The 21,545-nt window shown below is 39.2% G+C and overlaps 1 protein-coding gene across 4 annotated transcripts in view; it reads left to right on the top strand.

Moving 5' to 3' along the window:
- The window catches only part of Morc1 (MORC family CW-type zinc finger 1), a 184,072-nt gene that overhangs the window by 25,180 nt on the left and 137,347 nt on the right, over nucleotides 1-21,545 (top strand). For all 4 annotated transcript variants that reach the window (XM_013515035.1, XM_013515034.1, XM_013515033.1 and 1 more), the window contains 4 exons: nucleotides 359-449; nucleotides 1,083-1,191; nucleotides 4,201-4,360; nucleotides 6,184-6,289. In XM_013515035.1, coding sequence (XP_013370489.1) covers nucleotides 359-449; nucleotides 1,083-1,191; nucleotides 4,201-4,360; nucleotides 6,184-6,289 — 466 coding nt within the window. The remainder of the gene's footprint in view (nucleotides 1-358; nucleotides 450-1,082; nucleotides 1,192-4,200; nucleotides 4,361-6,183; nucleotides 6,290-21,545) is intronic.

The raw sequence follows: 21,545 nt of genomic DNA, 5'->3' as shown, positions 1-21,545 counted from the left end.
TGGTACAAATCATTATAACCCTTATAATTGTTCCACTTATCAAGTGCTGAGTATTTTGTTCAGAGCTTCACAAATATAATCATCTCATTTAATTTGTTTTCATTTATCTTCATCAGCCACTTTGTGATGTGTTAGCATTTTTGTTTCAGACAAGGAAATTAAGCTCAGAGTTTTAAACTCTATCCAGAGTCGTGTAATTCAGTGTCACCATTAAGATCCTTGCCAGAAGTTGTGGATCCTGATATGAATCCTTGTCTCTGAGCTGGCCCGGGAGGTGTGGGTTTGTCCAAATGCCCCGAGATATGTCATAAGATCAAACATGCTTCCTAACCACCTTGAACGTCATTGTCAATTACAGAGGAAGCCTCAGACATAATTAACTTTGGGACACACAGGAAACACTTACCCACCTTGAAGTTCATTGGGCAGTATGGCAACGGTCTTAAAAGGTGAGCATTTTCTCCTTTAATGCGTGCGTTACTGGTACTGGAAATCGTGCTGAAGGTGGTGTTCTACGGAATGCAGCAACCTGTAGAACTTCAGAACGCTATAAACTTGCACGGAGGTTCTACCTTGTTTTGGAATCTCAACACCCATAACTGACTTGATTTATGCAACATTTTAACAATGAATTTTCACATATAGTTCAGGTGAATCTTCTCACAGGCATTCCTGAAGTGGTATCTCTGGATACTATTCAAACCTCATTGCACCTGTATGTTCTGTCCTTTTTCAAAGCATACTGTAGCCTCAGTGTTGTGTCTACAGCCTTTTCTAGTCTGTCTCAATGAAGGGCACAGCCTGAGGCCCACCTGTGTGCCTCCACAAGGGTGCAGTGATGGTTCTCAACCGGGGAAGGAACCTCATCCCAGTAACCGTGTCTTAGGCAAGTGTAAGGCTGGAGCCCTTCCACTTCTTCAGTGCTACATTGAGAAATAAAATGATTGTGCCCCCTTGATGACTGGTCAGTAAGGCAGGTGGTTGAGAAGAGCCGTCCACTACAGGACACCTAGGAGGCCGCCTTGTGTTTTCATTTTTAACCTCTGAGGTGTAAATCATTATGTTCTTTATTTTCAATATAGTGGGTCCATGAGAATTGGAAAAGACTTTATTCTTTTTACAAAGAAGGAAGAAACAATGACCTGTGTGCTTTTCTCTCAGACATTCTGTGAAGGAGAGGGTCTGAGCGAGGTAAGATTGAGGGAGTCTTTCCAAATGCATGGCAATGGTGTTGTCTCCTTTGTCCTCTCAGGAGTTGAAATCTGTTGTAACTTCTGTCTGGCTTAGGATTTAGAAATTTAGAAGTGTGGATGAGAAACGGAGGGAAGGTATCTGTTCACTCTGGGGTTCATGGGAGGCATACACCACCTATTGATTGATCAATCGATCGATTGATTGCAGTGCTGGAGATCAAATCGAGGGCCTCAGGCATGCTAAGCAAGAGCAGCACCACAGAGCTCCACTCCCAGCCCCTGGAGGCCTCTCTTGAGGACATTATTTTTATTCTACATGTACCCAGATTTTCCAGAAAGAGAGGCTCCATTTGGCCCAGTGAATTTATTAGAAGTCTGGAAAATCTTTCCACCCCCTGTACCATAAATGTATTATAATTTTTAAAAATGAGTACAATAATGAAGTCAAAGCCTTAGAAAACGGAATATAAAGGAATTGAATTGAGAATAGGTATAATACTGTAATTCTAGTGATAATACCAACTCCTCCTGCTGACCCAGAGACATTTTATTAATTTGCATTGCAAACTACTACTGTGCACGTCAGCTATAATTCAATGCCACACAACAGGTAGAGGAACTACAATCTGCTTGGCACAGCATAACAATGGTGGAAGGTAGAAAACCAGCTGAAGCTCATGCAGCCATCAAAAATGTTTTCAACCTTGTCACAAAACAAAGCAGAGACATAGGAATTGGATAAATGACAAAACTGTGGTGTTTGAAAGAATGCTGCTTAGTGAATGTGTGGGGCTGTTATTACTAAATTGTCCAAGGCGGTGATAGAGGTGGGAGATGAGAGAGTTACGAGTGGCCAGGGCGTGTGTTTACCCTCTTTCTTTCACCACTCTTTCTCACATACACAACCTCCCAGTCACTTCCACCCCCAAGACAGCGCTCTCTTAATTGAGGTTAGGTCAGTGTTTACGAGCTACACTGTAAGAGTATGTAAGCGTGATTCACATTGTGTCGTGCCCTCAATGACTGTGTTTTTTTGAAGCACAACTTTTTATTTCTTCTAGAATTAATAATGGATGCCCAGCTGTCTTTTCCACTACCACTGAACGTTTTCTTGGTTTTCTGCGTGCATGTGACCTAGGCCATCTCAGCTTCTGACTATTCCCCTTCCTGTCAGCCTCCTCTTCCTGATGACTGCTCCAGAGCCTGCTCCTGTGCTGCAGCCACACCCCTGAGGCTGGTGCTTAGGAGTCTTCCTGGCATGCAGCTTTGCTGTTGTTGTCTGTCCGATCTCAGGTCCCAGAGCTCTTCCTTCACAGCTTGCTCCCTCTTCTAGGTGTGGCGTATTCTGTGGCTGCTTCCCAAACAAGAGCACAGGGAGCACAGTATTTGGAGACCCCCCATTCATTACAGTGTTCTTATTTTATCTCAACACTTAATGACAAAGCAGCTTGGCATTCTTTCTAAGCTAGACTTTGTTTTCCCTTCACAATTTTGAAGGTACCGCTCCATCATCTAGTATGTATTGTTGTTACTGAGAAATTGAAAAATTTTGAATTTTCTTCCCTTGTTTTGTATGTGATCTTCCCATCTTTTCTTTTCCTCTCTCTGCTTTTTGAAGGTCAAAAGAGTCTTCTCTATCCCTTGTGTTCTGATTTCCGTGTTTTACCTACCTGGTCTATTTACAGGCATAGCACTGGGTATGCGTGAGAACTGTTAAATCTGGAAACTCATATTCTGTAACTCGCACCTGGTCTTCTGTAACATTGATGATTTCCTCCCATCTATATTCTCCTTTTCCCTCCTCTTGCAACTTCTGAGTTTTAGTTCTTGGACTTCTGGGAAGTGTGTTTATTTTCTTAACTTCTTTTTTCCTATTTTCTGTCCTTGTGTCTTTCTGTTTTGTTTTCTGGAATATTTTCCAACATTTACCCTCCAGTTCTTCCAAAGAATTCTTTTCCTGTATTCATATTTTTAGTTTCCCCAAAGCCTTTTTTATTCTCTCAGTGATCCTCTTCCAAAGATATCTAGTTCTCGCTTCATACAGTATTTTCCCATAACAACTCTGCAGGTTGTTCCCATGACTTTTTTTCTCTGACACTTTCATCTTCCTTGCATGGCTTCTATTTCCAAGGAACAGATTTATTCATTTGTGTGTATGTGGTTTCTATTTATCATATCATATTTTTTTTTTGGATAACCATTAGCCCAAAGCACTTTTATTAGTCCAATAAAATGTCGATTGAAAGCCCCAGGAGTGTGGGATTGGCAGCTCTCAGTATGTCAAAGAAGTGATCCAACAATCTGACTGGGCTTGTCTGTTGGATAACTCTTCATGTTATTTCTTCGGGCCTTTCCTTCTGGACTGGTCAGACTTCCTATGGTCTGCTGCCCAAAGACCTAGCTGCCAGCCTTTTGGGGAAGCGGATGAGAAAAGCCATCTGGGGTTCTCAGCATCCAGTACATACACTTTCCCTCCATCCCTCTAATCTCAGCAAGGTCCTCGTAACGACAGTGCCTGTGTGTCTTCTGGTCCAGAAACACGTTGTTCCACTCCTTCCAGAGAATGAACATCCAGGGTTTTGGGAGACAGGAGGATCTGTAGCCTGATGGGAATCTTGATGCTGCTTCTGGCTCTGCTGCCATCAATCTAAATTTTAAATCAGGCTGCCTCGTTTATTTTCCGGCTGGAGGCCTCGTGTTGTATTTTTTGTGTACTGTCATCTACTTTTCAACTTCTAAAGTGCTGATAATGTCGTTTTCTCTGCCATTCCACCTGTCTTTCAAGAGGGAGCTGAGATAGACTCCATCTGTCACCACATTCCACAGTGGAGTCCTTTAAAATAAAACCCTGTGTATACATGTTTGTTGCCTGTCTTTCTTTATAAAATTAGAATACATTATGGGAGGAAAGTAAACTTTTAACTTTGTGTTTTAAAATTTAGATGAAAAGTAGAATGGATTAAGATTGGACCAAGAGATGATGGTTTTTATGTATTTTTAAAAATAGGTTGTAGTTCCAATGCCATCATGGTTAACAAGAACCAGGGAATCTGTCACAGATGATCCCCAAAAATTCTCAACAGAACTGTCCATAATTTATAAATATTCTCCATTTCAAGAAGAAGCTGAACTCATGCAGCAGTTTGATGTGATCTATGGAAAATGTGGTAAGATCCTAAAAACTCTAAACTTTTGATGGAAGTACTTGTGATAGTGTCTTCTGAAAGACACTCTTCATATGTTTTCACATTTGTTGTATTAATAATCTCACGTGGAGGCAGTCATTCATTTTATCAATATGAGTTTGAAGAGAATCCAAACATGAGGTACTGTAAATCTCTGACACAGGAGAAAGGTCTGTGCTTACATGAATTTGGTGACACCAGATGAAAAGAGGATGATGCCTGCTCTGACAGAAACGAATCCCTGCTTCCTGCACCATGTAGCACAGTTAGGAGATGCTTGTTGCAGCATCTGAGATTGTGTCATACCAACCGATAAAAAAGTTGGCAACTTGCACAGTGATAAACTTATATTTCTGAGGCAGAGAGTTAACAAAATCTTTGTCAACATTTTCACCTCAGATGAACAGATCTTCACCTTTCAGTTTCCACCAACTTTTGCCTCGACACATAATGCACCTTGTCCACTGACCTTTGCCAGTCCCGACGTTTGTCCAGACTTGCACCATTTTCACATCTAGAAGCACAAGAACCCGCTTTAGAGAAAGCTCTGTGCACCCTGCTTCTTGTGACTCTGACTTGTGTAATGCTCATAGTGGACTTTTAAAGAGCTTGTTTCAGTCATGACTTGCTTTACCTCCCCAGTTTTTTCTCTGAGGGGGCATTTTTCTTAAAAATGATGTTTGAGGTCACTTCTTTTTCTTTGTCATAGAGGAAACAATAGCAGCACTTAAACTAGTATTCATTTTACTAACATGTACATAATATATTTCAAAGGGCTTTAATGTAATCTTTTGATTGACTTCTAATTATAAAATATGGAGATATTAATGAATGGGTTCATGCTTCCTGAATACTTTTCCAAGTGCGTTCTAAAAATGAAGGCAATTTAATTCTCAAAAAAATTATATGTGGCAGGGCTTTCTTAGATTCTGTGTATAGATTAGGAAAATTGGATTTAGAGAGATTAGAAAATTTAAGTGAGGTAACTATTTTAATAAGTAGTTATACATAATTTAGACACAAGTATTTAGGCTCCAAAGCCCATATTCTTAGCCATTCTACTGTTTATCCTCTAAAAGTATAATTTGTTTTTAAAAAATTTTTCAGGCAGTCCTGTTTATATTCATATCAGTTAACTTTGTATGTAATTTGAAGTCTTTTATTAACCATGCTTTAGATCATGGGCCAGCAAACCAGGGCCATAGTCATTCTTGCTTTTTATCAATAAAGTTTTATTGGAGCACAATGACATTCATTTATTTATACTCTCTCTATGGCTGCTTTTATGTTACAGAGGCAGAGTTGAGTTGTAAGTATGATAGACACCGTATGGCCTGCAAAGCCTAAAATATTTACTTTTTGGCCTTTTGCAGAGAAAGTTTGCCAGTACCAGCCATGAAATCTAGAAGCAATATTTTATATTTTTACAATTTTAAAATCTCATCGTTCTTCTTTATGCATTGATTTCAGTTCTACTGATGAGAGCTTTGCCTGTAATACAAACCTGGCTCAGACTCCTAACAATTTTCATGATGCAAATTATGAAAAGGGTGCCAGAGTTTGAAAGACTTACAATGAATTGAACAGTAATAAGAAACACCATATTATAAAAATGCAACAATCTTTGGCAGTGAGTGGAGTCTGCTGGAAGATGTATATTTTAGGACATATCCAAACACTATTTACTGAGGTACAAAAGAAAATTTTATCGATAGCAGACTCCATTCCGTAGATGAAATGATAGCACAATGTATCGCATTTAGTGTGTTCAAAATACTGACAAGTCAAACATCTACTTTTACCAGGTACTTTGTTGGTTGTTTATAACTTGAAGCTTCTGCTTAGTGGAGAACCAGAGTTGGATGTTAAAACTGACAAGGAAGATATTCTGATGGCTGGGGCCCTTGAAGGGTAAGTAATGTGTGTATTTCAAGACCACCCTTATATAATGGCAGTAGGCTAGAGTAGGAACCCTGCACCTTGGCTTCCAGGTCTGAAGTCCCTGGGCCTTGCCACATGGACAGTTCATCTTACACCAGGTACAGAAGAAAGTTCAGTTATATCTGTAGTTCCCTGTGTCTAAGCCTCAGAGTAACCTGTGAAGCTTCTTGGAATACAGACAGGATCTTGGACGTCATCAAGACCTACTGAGTCAGAATCTCCAGACTTTAAGCCTAGAAATCACTAGTTTTCAAATGTTTCCCAGGTGACACACAGGTACTAGTATGTGTGGGGATCACTGGATTATGAGACTTCTGCAGTTCTTCAATATCACAACTCACTGTGTATGGATAGTAAATCAGAGTTCCCTGTTCATTACAGATCATCAAAAATAGACATTAGGGGCTGGGGATTTAGCTCAGCGGCAAAAGCGCCTGCCTGGCAAGCGCAAGGTCGTGAGTTCGGTTCCTGGTACCGGAGAAAAACCCAAAAAAAAAAAAAAAATAGACATTAACTTGGCTATAGATATTGTGTGAAATGAAAAGAAATATGATCAGAGGGCAAACATGATCTGTCCAGAGTGTCCATGGGAACGTCCACTTGAAGTTTATTGCCACATTGCCACATTTGTTCTTTTTGACCTTGAGAGATCCTTGGGAACCTTGTGATGGGGTAGTGAGGCACCTCAGCAAAAAGAAAGAATGAAGTAGTAATGAGAGCTTATTAACACTTACTAGTGTCTTAGAGTCAGACTCTAGGCTAGAAGGCATTTAGCTAATTTAACTGAATCTGATTCATTTATATACCATTATAGTAGAAATATGAGCATCACAAATATGAGTGACACATTTAATCTTAAATTTTCTAATAGCCAGGTTATGAAAAGTAAAATGAAACAGATAAAATGAGTATTAATAATGTTTTAATGTAGTCTAGCATATCCAAAATATTATCATCTGTTTCAACATGAAAATAACAATATCTTACATTATTTTTCTAGCGACCAAGTCTTTGAATCCAGCATGTGTTTTCCACACAGCATGTGGGGATTTCTACACTAGCCCAGTAGCCAGCTGTGGGCAGGAGTTACCATAGTGGACAAAAAGATTTTAGATTAAGGTATTGAAACCCAAGCAAAGGGAACAACATAACAGAGAAGTTTTCTTCTGCCTTTGAGGTGAAATTTAGAAAGTTCCTCCCACAGTTAGACAATTCGATGTTTGATATCACATTTTTAGATTATCTTTTCTACTTTTGTGAAATGTAGATTTCTTTTTCCTGTGTTCCAACAGGTGGAATTCCAAATATACATGGATAAGCAAGCTTTGGTTCCTTCAGAAAAGAGTGTATCTTGGCTAATTGCTGTTGTGCAAATGTTATGGCAAAATTTGGGCTGTATTCCGCAAGAGACCAAAGAACTTTCTGAGAACAGACAAAGTTTTAATTTAGACAGGTCACCTCTCATCTGGACTTGCAAGTCAGGGAAGGGACGTGGACCTGCCTTTGTTCCCAGCTTATATACATTTTTGGTTTCCATGGTAACAGATTGGAATGTTGTAGCACTGGCCACATGTTGTTTTCCTTGTGCCACGTAACTAGGTCAGATTCTGGTCATGAGCCCAACCACAATGATATATACTTTCTGTACTGTGTTCTATATGTCCCCCTTTAGATAACCATACATTTCCTTTATGGTTACAATGTTTATCTAGGGCCAGGGAAAGGATGAAACAACCCAGGCAGGGTCATAGCTAGTTATCTAGGCCCTGGCATTGTTTGTCTTTGGAGAAGCATTCCAGGGCTAAGTGAGGACTGCAAAGTTAACTCTTTATAACCCCTCCGGGATGTTTCTCAAGACACATTTTGAGGCTTGCATTAAGACTAGAATTATTCTATCTTAAAATGATGTGCTAAGAGTCACCATCCCCTACACAAATGCTGGCAACTTTATTGCCAGTGTTCACGCACCAGTATCAGGAGAGAGGCCCAAGACTGTCTCCAGCTGCTCCATCCCTGTCTTCCTCCCTTTCCATTGCACCTGCCCTTCGGCTTAATTGTGGGCTCCCACACTGATATTTCATGCGATTTAAAAGCTTTGAATACGAATTTTCAAATGGTCATCTGTCAGAGCGCCTTGGCATTTCAACGCTGTCATCCCCAAACAATACATTATTAGAGTGAAGATTTGACAGCTAAGTTTTGGGGAAAAGTTCTTGCCATTTCTAGATTGCTTCGTGAAGCCAGAAATGTCTCAAGCCATCCAGGCTGTTCACTACAAAACACAGACAGTGACTCATACCTGGGGCACGTACCATTTCACTTTGGAGAACTGACAGTGTGGGAGTTTTTAAATGTGTGTTTTCAGCAAAAGTTTTTCATAGTTTAATTACAAGGCTCCTTGAGGGAGGACAGGGACATAATTTTTATACCAAGAATGCTGTGCTTCTCCGCCCTGACACGGTCCCTTGCGGGTGCTGGGAAAGGACGCCAGTGTCACCTCTTTAAGGGTGGTGACATCATTATGGTTTTCTCTTTTAAAAGCTGTGCCTCTAGATCTGCTTCACGGTTAGCTCTGATATCCTGTCTCCTCTCCTTCGCTCTGAAGCACCTTTTACACTTGGGATACATATTCAGTGTGTTGAAAAATGTCACACAGGGGCGGCGCAGTATGACACATAGTGGAATGGTCATCGGCTTCTGATGTTAACACTCAGTTTCTCCTCACGGAAGGACTAGAGGAGACATAATTCCTAGGGCTCAGGGAGCAGCTGGTTCTAGTCCACCAGGGGTCTTTTTTCTGAGTCTTTCTCCCTTTGTGATTTCTGATGTTGATTAAATGCAGTTTACATATTCATAGTTTGTAATTATAAATCCTCTACCCTTTCTTTCCTTCTGGTTATTACATCCTTTTACAGCTTCTGGGAAGGAGATTATAGCTATCCAAAGTAAAATTCAAATCTTGGAACTCAGATAATCTGGGAACTGTTAAATTTAGCTTAGTCCTGCTGATTCTGAAAATAATTTAATTTTCTGTGTGGAATAGTGAAAATTTAGATTTTAAAGCTTGTATTAGCCTCAGAAAATAATTTTTTCATATTTTATTTTCCCCATTTTTATCTATTGTAAAATCTGTGGCTTTATAATGTTCCCTTGAGTTTACTTGCAATAATTTGTGTACCTATTTCTATATCTTTGGGTAGTAGCATTGGTCCCAGTATTTCACACTGTTTATGCATAACGCTGAAATGAACATATTTATGTTGATAGTGTTTTATTCTTCGAATTATTTTAAGACAAATTCCCATACAGGAAGCTATCGAGTCAGGAGTCTACACTTTCATATAGTTTTAGTGAATATTTGATATTGGTATTAGACATAGAACTCAAAATCCTGTATCATTCTGCTTTGTCTGAGGCACTGACATCAGTATTCAGACTGGCAAGGCCTTCTTTCACTGTGATAATAACCTCATGAAAATTTCATTAGGGATAATATTTTTAAGGATCACATAGTGCTATCAAGTGCTTTAGCAGATCAATCTAAAGGGGATCTGCTTTCACTTAAAGTTTTAAAAAACTTTGTAGATACAGTAATACTTATCAGAACTCCAGAATGCAGATGATGCAGAAATTTGCATTTTATGTGCGAATTGGATTTGAAACCATGGACCTGGTATATAAAATGGACCAGGGAAGTTTACATTGATTCCAGGTTAAATGCAGAAAGTGGGTTGTGTTTGTAGGAAATGAATCACCTTAAATTATATGGTATGTTAAACTTAGGCAAAGTTGTCTGACAGAGAAGAAATCATGAAGACCTCACTTTTTAAAAAATCAAAAGAAAATCAAGAGTATGTAGTAAGAGAGGGAAGGTGCTGAGCATATGGAATATTGAGGAAAATAAAAGCTGACTGCGAACAAAAAATAAGTTGTTTCTGGAGAAATGGACTATCTACTAATGGACTTTCTACGAATTTATTTTATGGTAATTTTTGGAACAATAGCCCGAGTTCCACAACTCAAATCTTTGTAGATATTTCTACCCATCAAATTGTGCCTGTGGTTTTATTTCTCTCCCTTTGAAGAATCCATTGTGCAAAACAAAATCTTTTAGTTAATTTTTTCTCTCCTTCTTTCTGGTAGCTGTTAGGATCACCACAATGATTAAATCACAGTGATTAAACGATTTTAATCACACAGATGATTAAAATTTGCAGTCATTTCCAAAGGTCTCGTATTGACTGGGGGCAGCAGGACTGAGTAAATTAAACCTGACAGGCTGGTAGAAGATTCTAGAAAGCCCCAGTGTCCCTCACCGTGTCTGTAATTCTGCTTCAGCATTTGTTATGCAGAAATGTTCACATAGGTAGCAGATATGGAATTACAGTTCTAAAATGCAGATGCTTTAAATTTTATTCCTGATTTTCATTTCATTCAAAGGACGTAGAATTCTTTATGTGAATACAAGTATAGAATTATAACTTTGTTGTTTGGATTTGAAGTATCACACAGTATATGCTGTTGGATTCTGGACCAGAGCATTAGTTTTCTTTACTCTCTCTTACCTTGACCTTTTCTTGTTTATCTGGTGGCCCAGGTCCTGCTCCAGGGGCATTAAACTTAGAGAAGAAAGTGAAGTGAGAATAAAGGAAGGAGCTTCCATTAATATACAAACATGACTCATTGAAAAGTATTCAGTGGTGCAAGCACTATGGAAATCAGTGTGGAGATTCCTTTAAAAACTAGGACTACAGGTTCCATTCTATCCAGCTATTCCCCTTCTTGATATTTTCCTGAAAGAATGAAAAGCATCATACCACAGTGATACATGCACACCCATTCTTTATAGTGGCACAGTTTGTAAGAGCTAAATCTTGGAAATAGCCCAAATGCCCATCGACTGGTGAATGGATAAAGAGGATGTGGTTTTTCTATATAATAGAGTACTACTCCGCCATAAAGAAGGAAAAGCTTGAGACACCTCTAGGTAAATGGGTGCACCTTGAGAACATACTCTTAAGTTAAATAAATAGGACACACGTATGTAAATACCCCACTGTTTGGTGTGAGAAACCAAAGTGTAATAAGAACCAACATGTAGGACCAACATATATAATAGGTATTGTGAAATAGGAAGAAAACGTTCATGTTCAAATGGGGAGGGGGACAAGGAAGAGGGAGGAGGAAAAGAAGAAAGCAAAAAGTAAAACAAAACAGAGAAAAAGAAAAAAATGGAAACAAAGCTTTTGTAAACAAGGAGGGGAAGAAGAGTTGAATGGAGGGGAGAGGAAGAAAAAAAAAAGAATCACGTCATATCATGTCCAGGTGCAGATTCCCTGTGATGAATGTGATCACTATGTATTCCTAAAATGTACCAGTAAAAATTATTTTCCTTGCAAAAAAGGAAAAGTATTCACACTTGCATAGATAAGAAAACAGTGTTAAATTTCTTCCTTTCTCTCAGCTCCCTCAATCTCTCTTCTCCTCCTGTGGAAATCATTCTACAGCTCAAGTTTTAAAATATATCTCTGTAGCGTTTTCGGTATCTGTCAGTATATGTCAGATTTACCTTATTCTTTTTTCTTAACTTTTAATGTCAACATTATTTAATTATTCAAATTTGCTATGCCTTCTTTTTGTTCTTGATTACTGTTTTCCTTAGCTGCATGTTGGAATCATCTACAATATTTGTGGTTATGTTTGTGTTTCTTGTATTTGTTAGTTTTTACTATGTATAGTTTCTAAATCATTAAATTTGTGACATGAATTACTGTAAGCAAACTTTATGCTAATCTGTAAGGTCGTTCTACATCCTAGTCAATGCTGCTACTTGCTTTTACTTTGCTGAATATCACCCTCTCTATAGTTGTGTTTTTCTAACTTTTCTGAATACACGTTCTATCACACCTTTGTTTCCAAAAGTGCTATTTTGGGGCTGGGGATTTAGCTCAGTGGCAAAAGTGCCTGCCTGGCAAGCGCAAGATCGTGAGTTCGGTTCCCGGTACTGGAGAAAAACCAAAAAAACAAAACAAAACAAAAAAAGGTGCTATTTTGCCTTTGGTTTTTCTCTTAACAAAGAGCACATGACTAGATTTTTCTTTATCTCAGTTTGAGTGCTTTTTATATGTTACCCAATTTATATTTGTTGTGATGGTTGAGTTTACTCTGACTGCTTATATTTTTATGTTTACCTTGTTATTTGTGCTTTCTCTTTTTTTTAAAAAAAAATTACTTGTTCTGTTTTATTTTCCCTCTCTTCCCTTTGGTGAGAATGCTTGAAATGTGATTTTTTTCCCCCTGAGGAGCAAAGATTTTTTTCCCCACTTTAATGGTTCAGAAATTAATTGTTCCATTGTATTCTTTCAGTGGTTTACTTTTTGCATTTTTATGAAACACATCTAAATTTGCGATTTCTTTTATTATCTACCTGTAGAGCTAACTTTTATTTATCTCATCTCACAAATAAGATACTAAAGAAATCCTTATATGCTATGACTTTTCTCACCTCTCAGCTCCATCTTTTTAGAACATTTTATCTAAGATTTCAGTTACACAGTTTTACATACATTAGCAATTATTTAAACTGAATTGTAAGATTTACTATTTTTTGCCTAGCATATCTTCCACCCCGTTATGATTTTTATTGAATGTGTATTTAGTTCATTTAATGTATCATATCCTGAAATGATTTCTCACAGTCTGTGGGAAGTAAACATTTGGAAACTTTGTATAGTGTCTTTGATTTTCTTTTTCACACCAAAACTTACTTAAGTAGATTTAGAAATACAGGTTCAAAAATATTTTCCCTTAGAACTATTACTCCTTTCACTTCTGGATTCCATGTTGTTCCTGAGAATTCTGATGCAGACATGATTACTGATTTTTATAAAGTTGTAAATTACTCATTTACCCCTTGCATAGCTTTTAAGATTTTAGTGCTTTCCACTATGATACTGCCCAGGGGTATTGCATTTTTTTTTTTTTAGGAAAATTCTTCATACTCAGTAATTGGAGGACTCTTTGTTAACTTTTTATTTCATTGGTGCACAATGATCACATTCATCATAGCGAGTTTATACTTCCGCATGATTTATCTTGCTTCTTTTCCCCATTCCCCTCCCTCCTTTTAGCCCCTCTTCCTCTATTTACAAAAGCTTTGTTTCCATTTTCTCCTTTTCTCCTTTTTTCTTGTCCCTTCTCCCTTTCCTACTCTCCCTCCCTTATTCCCCTTCTCACTGGAACATTCTTCCCATTTCCCAATATCCCTCATGCATTTTGATCCTTACTTGCACTTTTAGTTTCTTACACCTGAGAAGCCATGCGGTATTTGAATATGTGTGTGTGATTTATCTCACTTAGAATGTGGTCTCAAGGTGCATCCATTTACCTAGGAAGCTCGCAAGCTTAAGTGATTGGAGGACTCTTAATGGGCTTAGGTCATATTGGCTGTGCCTTCAAAATAGATACAGACCCACCTGTTACCATCCCTACTGCTACAGTTATGGTCCGAAGCTACCATAGTCTCTCACCTGGATTATTATGTTAGTCTTCCCCCTGGTGCAGCGGTTTCTCTGCTTTTACCCTTGACCCTCTAAAAATAACCCCGCCCTTGTCCCGCTGTAGAAGTCAGAGCAATTTTGTAAAACCTTTCTATGACATCCCACTTCACTATGAGAGAAAGGCAAAGTGTGGACAGTGTTCTGTGATACGGTTAACTGTCCTCTCTGTGATTAGGTTTCCATCCCTACCACCTCTGTATGCACACATGCACTCCTTTCTAGGTGCACAGCCTCATTCATCATCTTCCTTGCATCTCACTAGGAAACTAGTGTGTATTCTGCCCACCTGGCTTTGCCTTTGTTTTTCAAAAAAGTGTTCCTTTATCTACTGGCATGGTCTGTCAGTAGGATTAACTAGGTGGCTGAGGGTTCTTGGTTGTCTAATGCCATATCATTTCTTCTGTGTAGAGTGTTGTATATACGGAATTGAAAAACAAATGCATTAGATCATTGAATCCAGGCTTGTGGAAGCAAGTTGAACAGACTGTAGTGCTAGATGTGTATGCACATAGGTGGCTTGCGTTCTGTGGAGAGAGCTGTGGTTCTGGTAATATACTACTTGTAATTTCTAAACTTCTGTGTTATCTATGTAGTGAGCCTATAATATCTTCTACTTCATATGAGTGCATAAAATAGAATAGGCATAGTACTTGGCATATGGAAAATCTCATGCATTTTACTTTTGATGCTCCCCCATCTACTTTTTATAGAGCACTTCTTTCTAGTATTTCCAATAAGGCCTTTAGTGTCTATAACAAGAAACTAGGGTACTGTCCAGTATAAGGCAAGCAACAAGTGAATTCACTCAGATAGACTGAATAGAATGCCAGGGTCTAGGTAATTTTCTAATGGTATGGCAATATTTTGATTGGAAGATGCTTGAACTTAGTTGTAGCTTCTACTACCCTCCATCCCTGAATATCACTGTGGAACTTTATTAGGGGAGGAGGGAGGGTGTTATGTTTAGATATAAAATATCTTTTAAATGGCTTTTTGGAAGGTGGTTGGATCATGGTGACCCTCTATCCATCAGTGGATTATTCTCTTGATGAGTTCATAAGGTGGATGTGCCATCTGGAGATGGGCCTGGTTGGAAGGGTGTCTTGTTGCCCCTTCCTCCTTTCTGCCTCTCTCCCTCTCCTTGGCCAGCACAGGTTGATAGGAAAGTGACTAATAAAGAGAGAGTTTCCAGATATTTGTAAATTTATCTTCTGTTATCTTTGAGATTTCTTATTTCCAAATCATAAAGGCCTGATCATTCCTATGGTGTTTTGCCTAATTTCCTTTTGGGGGGGGTCAGGATTATGTGTCCATTTTCAGCTGGCCTGTTGTGTGTGTGTGATTTCTTGGTACTGGTATTACTTTCAGTGACTTAGTATCTTCTAAACATAAATGTTATACTTACTGAATTTTGTCAGAAGCTAGAAAGGAGCACAGAACCTAGTTTTTAAAGAGGCATGCATGGAATTGGCCCACTCACAGGGGCTGTTCATAACCTTGGAATTCTCTGTGGCAAAGGATCTCAAGCAGCTTGAAAAATTCACCAAAGAAACAAAAAACCAGCTCTAAAAGTGATGATATACTACAGAGCAATGCAGCTAAAATTTTGGCCTAAATCATGTTTAGAAATTAGCTGCCATACTGCCAGCATGTTTTAAACTGACAGTCATGGGCAGCATTTCAAAGTGTCTCCAGTTTATGTCATAACTGAGCTGGCTAGGAACACATCAAAGTTACAGCTTCAGATTATTATAATATGCTGCTTACCATACTGTGATTGTCATAAAAGAAGCATCTTATTACTTTGTGGAACTTCTAACTTTTCTTTTTAAATTACCTCTTTAAGTTGACATTTCTCTTAGGTATGCTTTACCCTAAAATTAAATTTTGTTAGTCTCTCCAAAGTTCAAAATTTAAACTAGTTAAAAAGTCTTTCTGTTGTGCGTGTCTTTATAGTCAGCATAATATAGGCCTTGTTAATTTCAACTTTAAGAAGTCCAGGGCTGGGGATATAGCTCAGTGACACAGCACATGCCTGGCAAACACAAGGTCCTGAGTTTGATTCCTGGTACCAAAAAAAAAAAGCCCAGAGATTTTCCGGGAAATATACCACTAAATTGAGAAATTAATTTTGCTTATAGTATATATGTTCATGAAAAAAATATGACACTTCTGAGATACTGCAAAAGAGACCTAGTTTAGTCTAGTGTCTGAAATTTAGGGTCATGTCTGAGCCACGGACTTTATAAGGTGCCTTAATTTGTTTTATATTGCTATAACAAAAAACAAAATACTAGTTATAAATAATAAGTTTAGTCACTCATGGTTCTGGCAGTTAACAGGTCCAAGGTCAAGGGCTTGTATCTGATGAAGGCCTTCCCAAAGCATCGCAGTGTGTTACACTGTGAGAGGAACAGGCAGAGACAAGCAGGCTTTTATAACAGACCTCACTCTTAACATAACCGTTAACCAGTTGAATCATTAATTTATTTATTAATCTATTCATAATTACAGAACCTTCCTGCCCTAGTAATTTCTTATAGATTCCACTAGTTCTGTCTTAGTTACTTTTCATTGCTGAAACATAATACCTGACACCCACAAGGTAAAGGAGGAAAGGTCTATTTTGCCTCACAGTGTGTAGAGGCTTCAGTGCATATTTGGCTGGCTCCAAGGTGGGATGATGTGGCAGAGGGGTGTCACAGAGGAGGAACAGTCCATGGCGAAGCGGCACAGGGAGAAGTTAGCAAGGCAGTGAAATAGCAAAGCATCTTCTTCCTGTCCCTTTATATTCCATCCAGGCTAGCTGCCTTCTGGGTGGTGCCACCCAATCCCAGTGTGGGGCACCCTTAATTGTAGTATCACATCCCTAATCCTCGGATCACATGTCCTAATCCACCACCTCCAAAACCCCCTGCCTATGCCTGCATGAGGCTTTTGGGGACATCTGAACACGAACCATAACATTTTGCCCCAGCCCCCAAAAGATTCATGTGCATCCCATTATGCAAAGGCATAATTTCTAGGAGTCACCGAAGTCCTAAAGGTTTCAGCATTGCTGAAAAGTCCAAGTCCCAGGTCTCCACTGAGATTTAAGGCAGACTCTTAGCTGTGAGCCCCTGTACAAATGAAATCAGTTTGGAGATTCCTCCGAAAACTAGGTGTAGAGGTCCCATTCAACCCAGCTATCCCCCTGCTGGGTATTTTCCCAGAAGATCTAAAAACATCATATCACAGTGATATATGTGCACCTATGTTCATAGCAGCACAATTTGTAATTGCTAAAATGTGGAACAACCCAAATGTCCATCCACCGAGGATTGGATAAGAAAATTGTGGTACTTTTATATAATGGAATATTACTCAGCTGTAAAGAAAGATAAACTCGAGGCCTTTATATTTAAATGGTCACAACTAGAGACCATACTCATAAGTGAAATAAATCAAACATACATGTGCAAGCACCGCATTGTGTCACTAGTGTAAAACTTGAAAGAGTTAATTTAAACTTGGAGGTATGATAGACACTGTGAAATGATAGGAAACCACTGAAGAGTAAAGAGCTTCTGGGATGTGGGAAAAGAGAAGGGAAAGAAGGAGAAATTTTGTATGTATGTATATACAGGATAGTTAACATGGTTGTTCTTCTGTCTTCTATTTCTATGCTGAAAGAAACTGTCAATGCGTCTTTGGTTGACTAGTATTGCATGTTTATATCTGTTTTCATGAGAAGCCACTTTGAAGATATCAATATGTAATACAACCACCATTGTTAATTCCCTACCACTTTGTTTGTAACTCTGTATTGTCTGTATTGTGCTTGTGATATGTTGTAAAATGTTGTATGTCTGTTAATGTTTCCCTCCTTTTATCTTTAAAATAAAAAAAAAGAAAGTTAATCACTTCCAACATACAGTGACATATATACAAGATAAAAATTCCCACTCCAAAGGATACAAATAAGGGGATAGAAAGGAATGATACAAAGGAAGTCCAAAATCCAGCGGGCAAACATTAAGTCCCATCATTTCATATCCAGTATCCATACAATCTGTGGCAAGATGTGAACTGCAAAGGGTTGAGTGGCTCCACCCTTATGACCCTGCATGTGATTGCAGCTCTCAAGGCTTCTCTCTTGAGCCAGTTTTGCCCCCTTCTTCCAGCTTTCTTCAGATGATCCACGTTCCTGGATTCTCCAACTTTCTGGGGTCTCTACTGAACCTTCAGCTTCACACTCACAGCTTCACACACTGCCCTCTCAGGGGCACATGGCCTGGCCTTCCAAAACTTCTTTTGGGTGGAAGCCTTCTTGACCCCACAACTCTTCCATTCTATATGCATCTGAAACCAGCACCACTCAAAGAAATGACCCTACTCTTGATACAAAAATCTGTGTCTGTCAATGCTTACTAGCGAAGCAGATACAAATATGTAATAATTTACAAGATAGGTTTACAGTGTCCACCTATAGAGTCAGGTGTGGAAAAGTGCAAAAGGTCTGTCTGTGCACGGGAGATCTGTAGGATCCAGTCAAACTCCTGGAGCTTGTAGCATCTCATGCAAGTCTGTACCAGGAGGCAGAAAAGTCTGTGATGGAAGGCTGAAGAATCTGTGCTGGAAGCCAGAAGACACTGTCTAAAGTGAAGGTGAAGACTGGAGCTCCTCCAAAGAAACAGCAGCAAGCCTGCCTTCTTCATTTCTCTTTTATACCATTTAGGTAGGAAGCCCACTGCTTGTTGTCACTCACACCCAGTAACTCCTAGCAGATCTTCAGTGAATCCCTTCAACTGCACCAAGAACTGTTGTGAGCCAGTTTAGCTGGCCATTTCTTACTCAGGTTAACACAATCAGTTCCCATTTAATAGTGTACAACAGGGACTGAATTTCAACATGACTTTTGATGGGAACACACAAACCGTAGCATAAAGGTAGGTCAGTTACTGGGCTAGATTTGGTCTGTTGTCTGTTTGCCCAGTGTGGATAAATGTAAGGGATGTATTTCTTGGCTGATGCCCTAGATCTACACACTTGCGAGTCTGTTCTCCGCTTTTAGTCAACTTGCTTTATGTGCCACCTGTCCAGTCAAGCTACCAGGGAATAGTTTCCAAACCTGGCAGAGTTAAAGAAATGCTTGGGTAGCTTTAGAAATCTCACTTTCTCAGACACCAGCTTCTGAGCATCTGCATTAGTAGATAAAGGAGAAGTGACTGGCCACAGACTCACACCTTGTGGCCCCTGTTGTGCCCGTAACACTGTTTTGTGATCATGTTGTGCTGAGCTACCCATGATATCCCACACATGAAGCAATATGAAGAATAGCAGTAGGATAGTGTGGACAGGTTGGGAGAGGAAAGAGCTCGCAGCCACAGCTAGAAGGCAAATTGGAGACTGACTTTGAATATGCAAAGCTAGGCATGGGGCAGTAACACTGATTCTGTTCTGTCTTATCCTGTCATGTTCTACAGACTAAGATCCAGTTTCTGCTGTAAAATGCTCTCTTTTTCATGTCTGTTATATGATTCTCTGCCTCTGTGTGTGTGTGTGTGTGGGGTTTTTCTTTCTCTTCCTTTTTTTAGTTTCTACCAAAGTGAAAGAGAAAGATACACATTGTAGAGATATGGAGACTTCAGGCAAAAAGTAAAGAGACATTAAAGAAAGACATTTGGACAGTGTATGTGAAGCGGTTCCTTATGAGTGGAGAGTAAATGTTTTTTTTCTTTCATCTTAAGCGCAATTGTGTGCCGGTTTTCAAGTGAATGACTTTATCTCTAAAGACAGATAACATTGTCATCAAAGATGATCTTTTATTAAGAACTATTTCTTATGTAGAAAGTCCTTTGCTGTTCATTCTGAATTAAGCCAGGCAAGTCCTGAATGGGTCTCATTCGTTCAACAAATACTGATCGGTGAGGATGCTCGCCTCCTGTAGTTTACAGCCTGCTAGGGAAACAGGTAACATGGCATTGATGATGCTGAGGGGCAAAGGCTGTGAAGGGAGGTGTGGACAGAGAAGTCCTCCCTCTAGCAGCCTTGAGAGAAGGTGAGGTCTCAAGGTTGCATCCTGAGGGGTGAAAAGTTGCTAACAGTGACCAAAGCATTGGATACACCGCAGCTTAGGATGAGAAAGCATTGTGCTATGTGTGGGGACTCAGAACGGTCCTAAAGGAACTAGACTAAAGCTGACAAGAGATGAGGCTAGAGGGTTAAAATGAACCAGATCGTGAAGGATCTTACCCAGCACTGTAAGAAATCTGACATTGAGAGTGGGCGACCTATTCCATATACTTTTCATAATTAGCCTTCTTTGATTTCTGTCTATCACAAACCTCACAGGTTAGAGATATTATCATTCTCTTTGTTACAGATAAACAAGCGCTTACAAAAGTAGTCATGCAAGTAGAAAAGATTTAACAGTACAGACATCTATCCTTAGAAAGGCTTTTGGTGAAGTTTGCCACTGGCTGGCTTTTGGCAACTTGAGTGATAAACAATTCCCAACACTGATATAAAACTTTTTCTAACTGGTAAGAGTGAGTTGCTATGCCTAAATTATGCAAATCTGACAACCTGCTTTGGTTCTGTGACCACAGAGCTTTGGTGATATGCCAACCAGAAGCTGCCTATGTGACCTTGGGTCTCTTAAGAAGCTTTCCTCAGCAGATAGCTAGGAAACATTGCTGCATTTTCATAGCTGGGGAAGAGTGTGCTCTGTGTGACTCTTCAGGAGAGGAAGAGGATGTAAGAAGAGACAGACTCATCCAGACTGAGGATGCACCTATCTTTTCCCCTGTGAACCACTGTATTTCCTTACTTCAACTCTGGGATAAGTCTTAGCTATGTGTACAACCATATGCTGAGACCTGTGAGTCTTCCAGTAAGTCTTCCAACACAGGGCAGTTCTTGAGGATTTCCCGCATGCATGCTATGAGTACCCATAAATCTTTATTGAATGAGCAAAAGAGTTGAACTGTCAAAAGATAGAAGTATTACTGTTCATATTACACATAAAAATACTTAAGTATATATATACATACATATATACATCAAAACTATATATACACACATCTGTGTGCAAATCAAAACTTGTTTAACCTCTGTTTCTCAAATTAGCAAATGTGATTCTGAATGACTTCTAACTTTCACCTTTATATGAGAGGGATCTTTCAGGTTTCAGGAGAGTGAAAAGAGGGGACTGCTAGCTCCAGGGCAGTTTCATTTCCAAAGCTCCAGAAAAGATTTGAACAATGGCAAAAGCCCTTGGAATGTTTATAACATCCCGAGAAAACTTTGCTCTTCTCCTCCATAAGTGGAAAGACACTGAATTGTGCAGACCCTGGCATTGTGCTGCCACACCTTAATACAGTCAGCATCTTTTGTTACATTAGAAACGCATTAGTGTTTATGGAATAACAGCCACAGACGAGACACTTGCATATAATTCATATCGGGAAATTCTACTCTAGGCTCATTGTAAGAGACTTGCTTTTTAAACAACTGAGAGACACTCCTGACCTTTCACTGAGAGTCCCATCATGCCTGAAGGAGCTTATATCTGACCAGGAAACCTGCAGACTTCTTATGGCTTCCAAGATATGGGTCTAATTTTAATCTTCGGCATGTAGAAACCTTCAGATTTCTTTTTTTTTTTTTTTTTTTTTTTTGTTTTT

Source organism: Chinchilla lanigera, unplaced genomic scaffold (genome assembly GCF_000276665.1).
Source record: "Chinchilla lanigera isolate Chin_1 unplaced genomic scaffold, ChiLan1.0 scaffold00026, whole genome shotgun sequence".
Taxonomy (NCBI): domain Eukaryota; kingdom Metazoa; phylum Chordata; class Mammalia; order Rodentia; family Chinchillidae; genus Chinchilla; species Chinchilla lanigera.
Note: the sequence above shows the minus strand (reverse complement) of the source record. Positions and strands in the feature narration are given on the sequence as shown.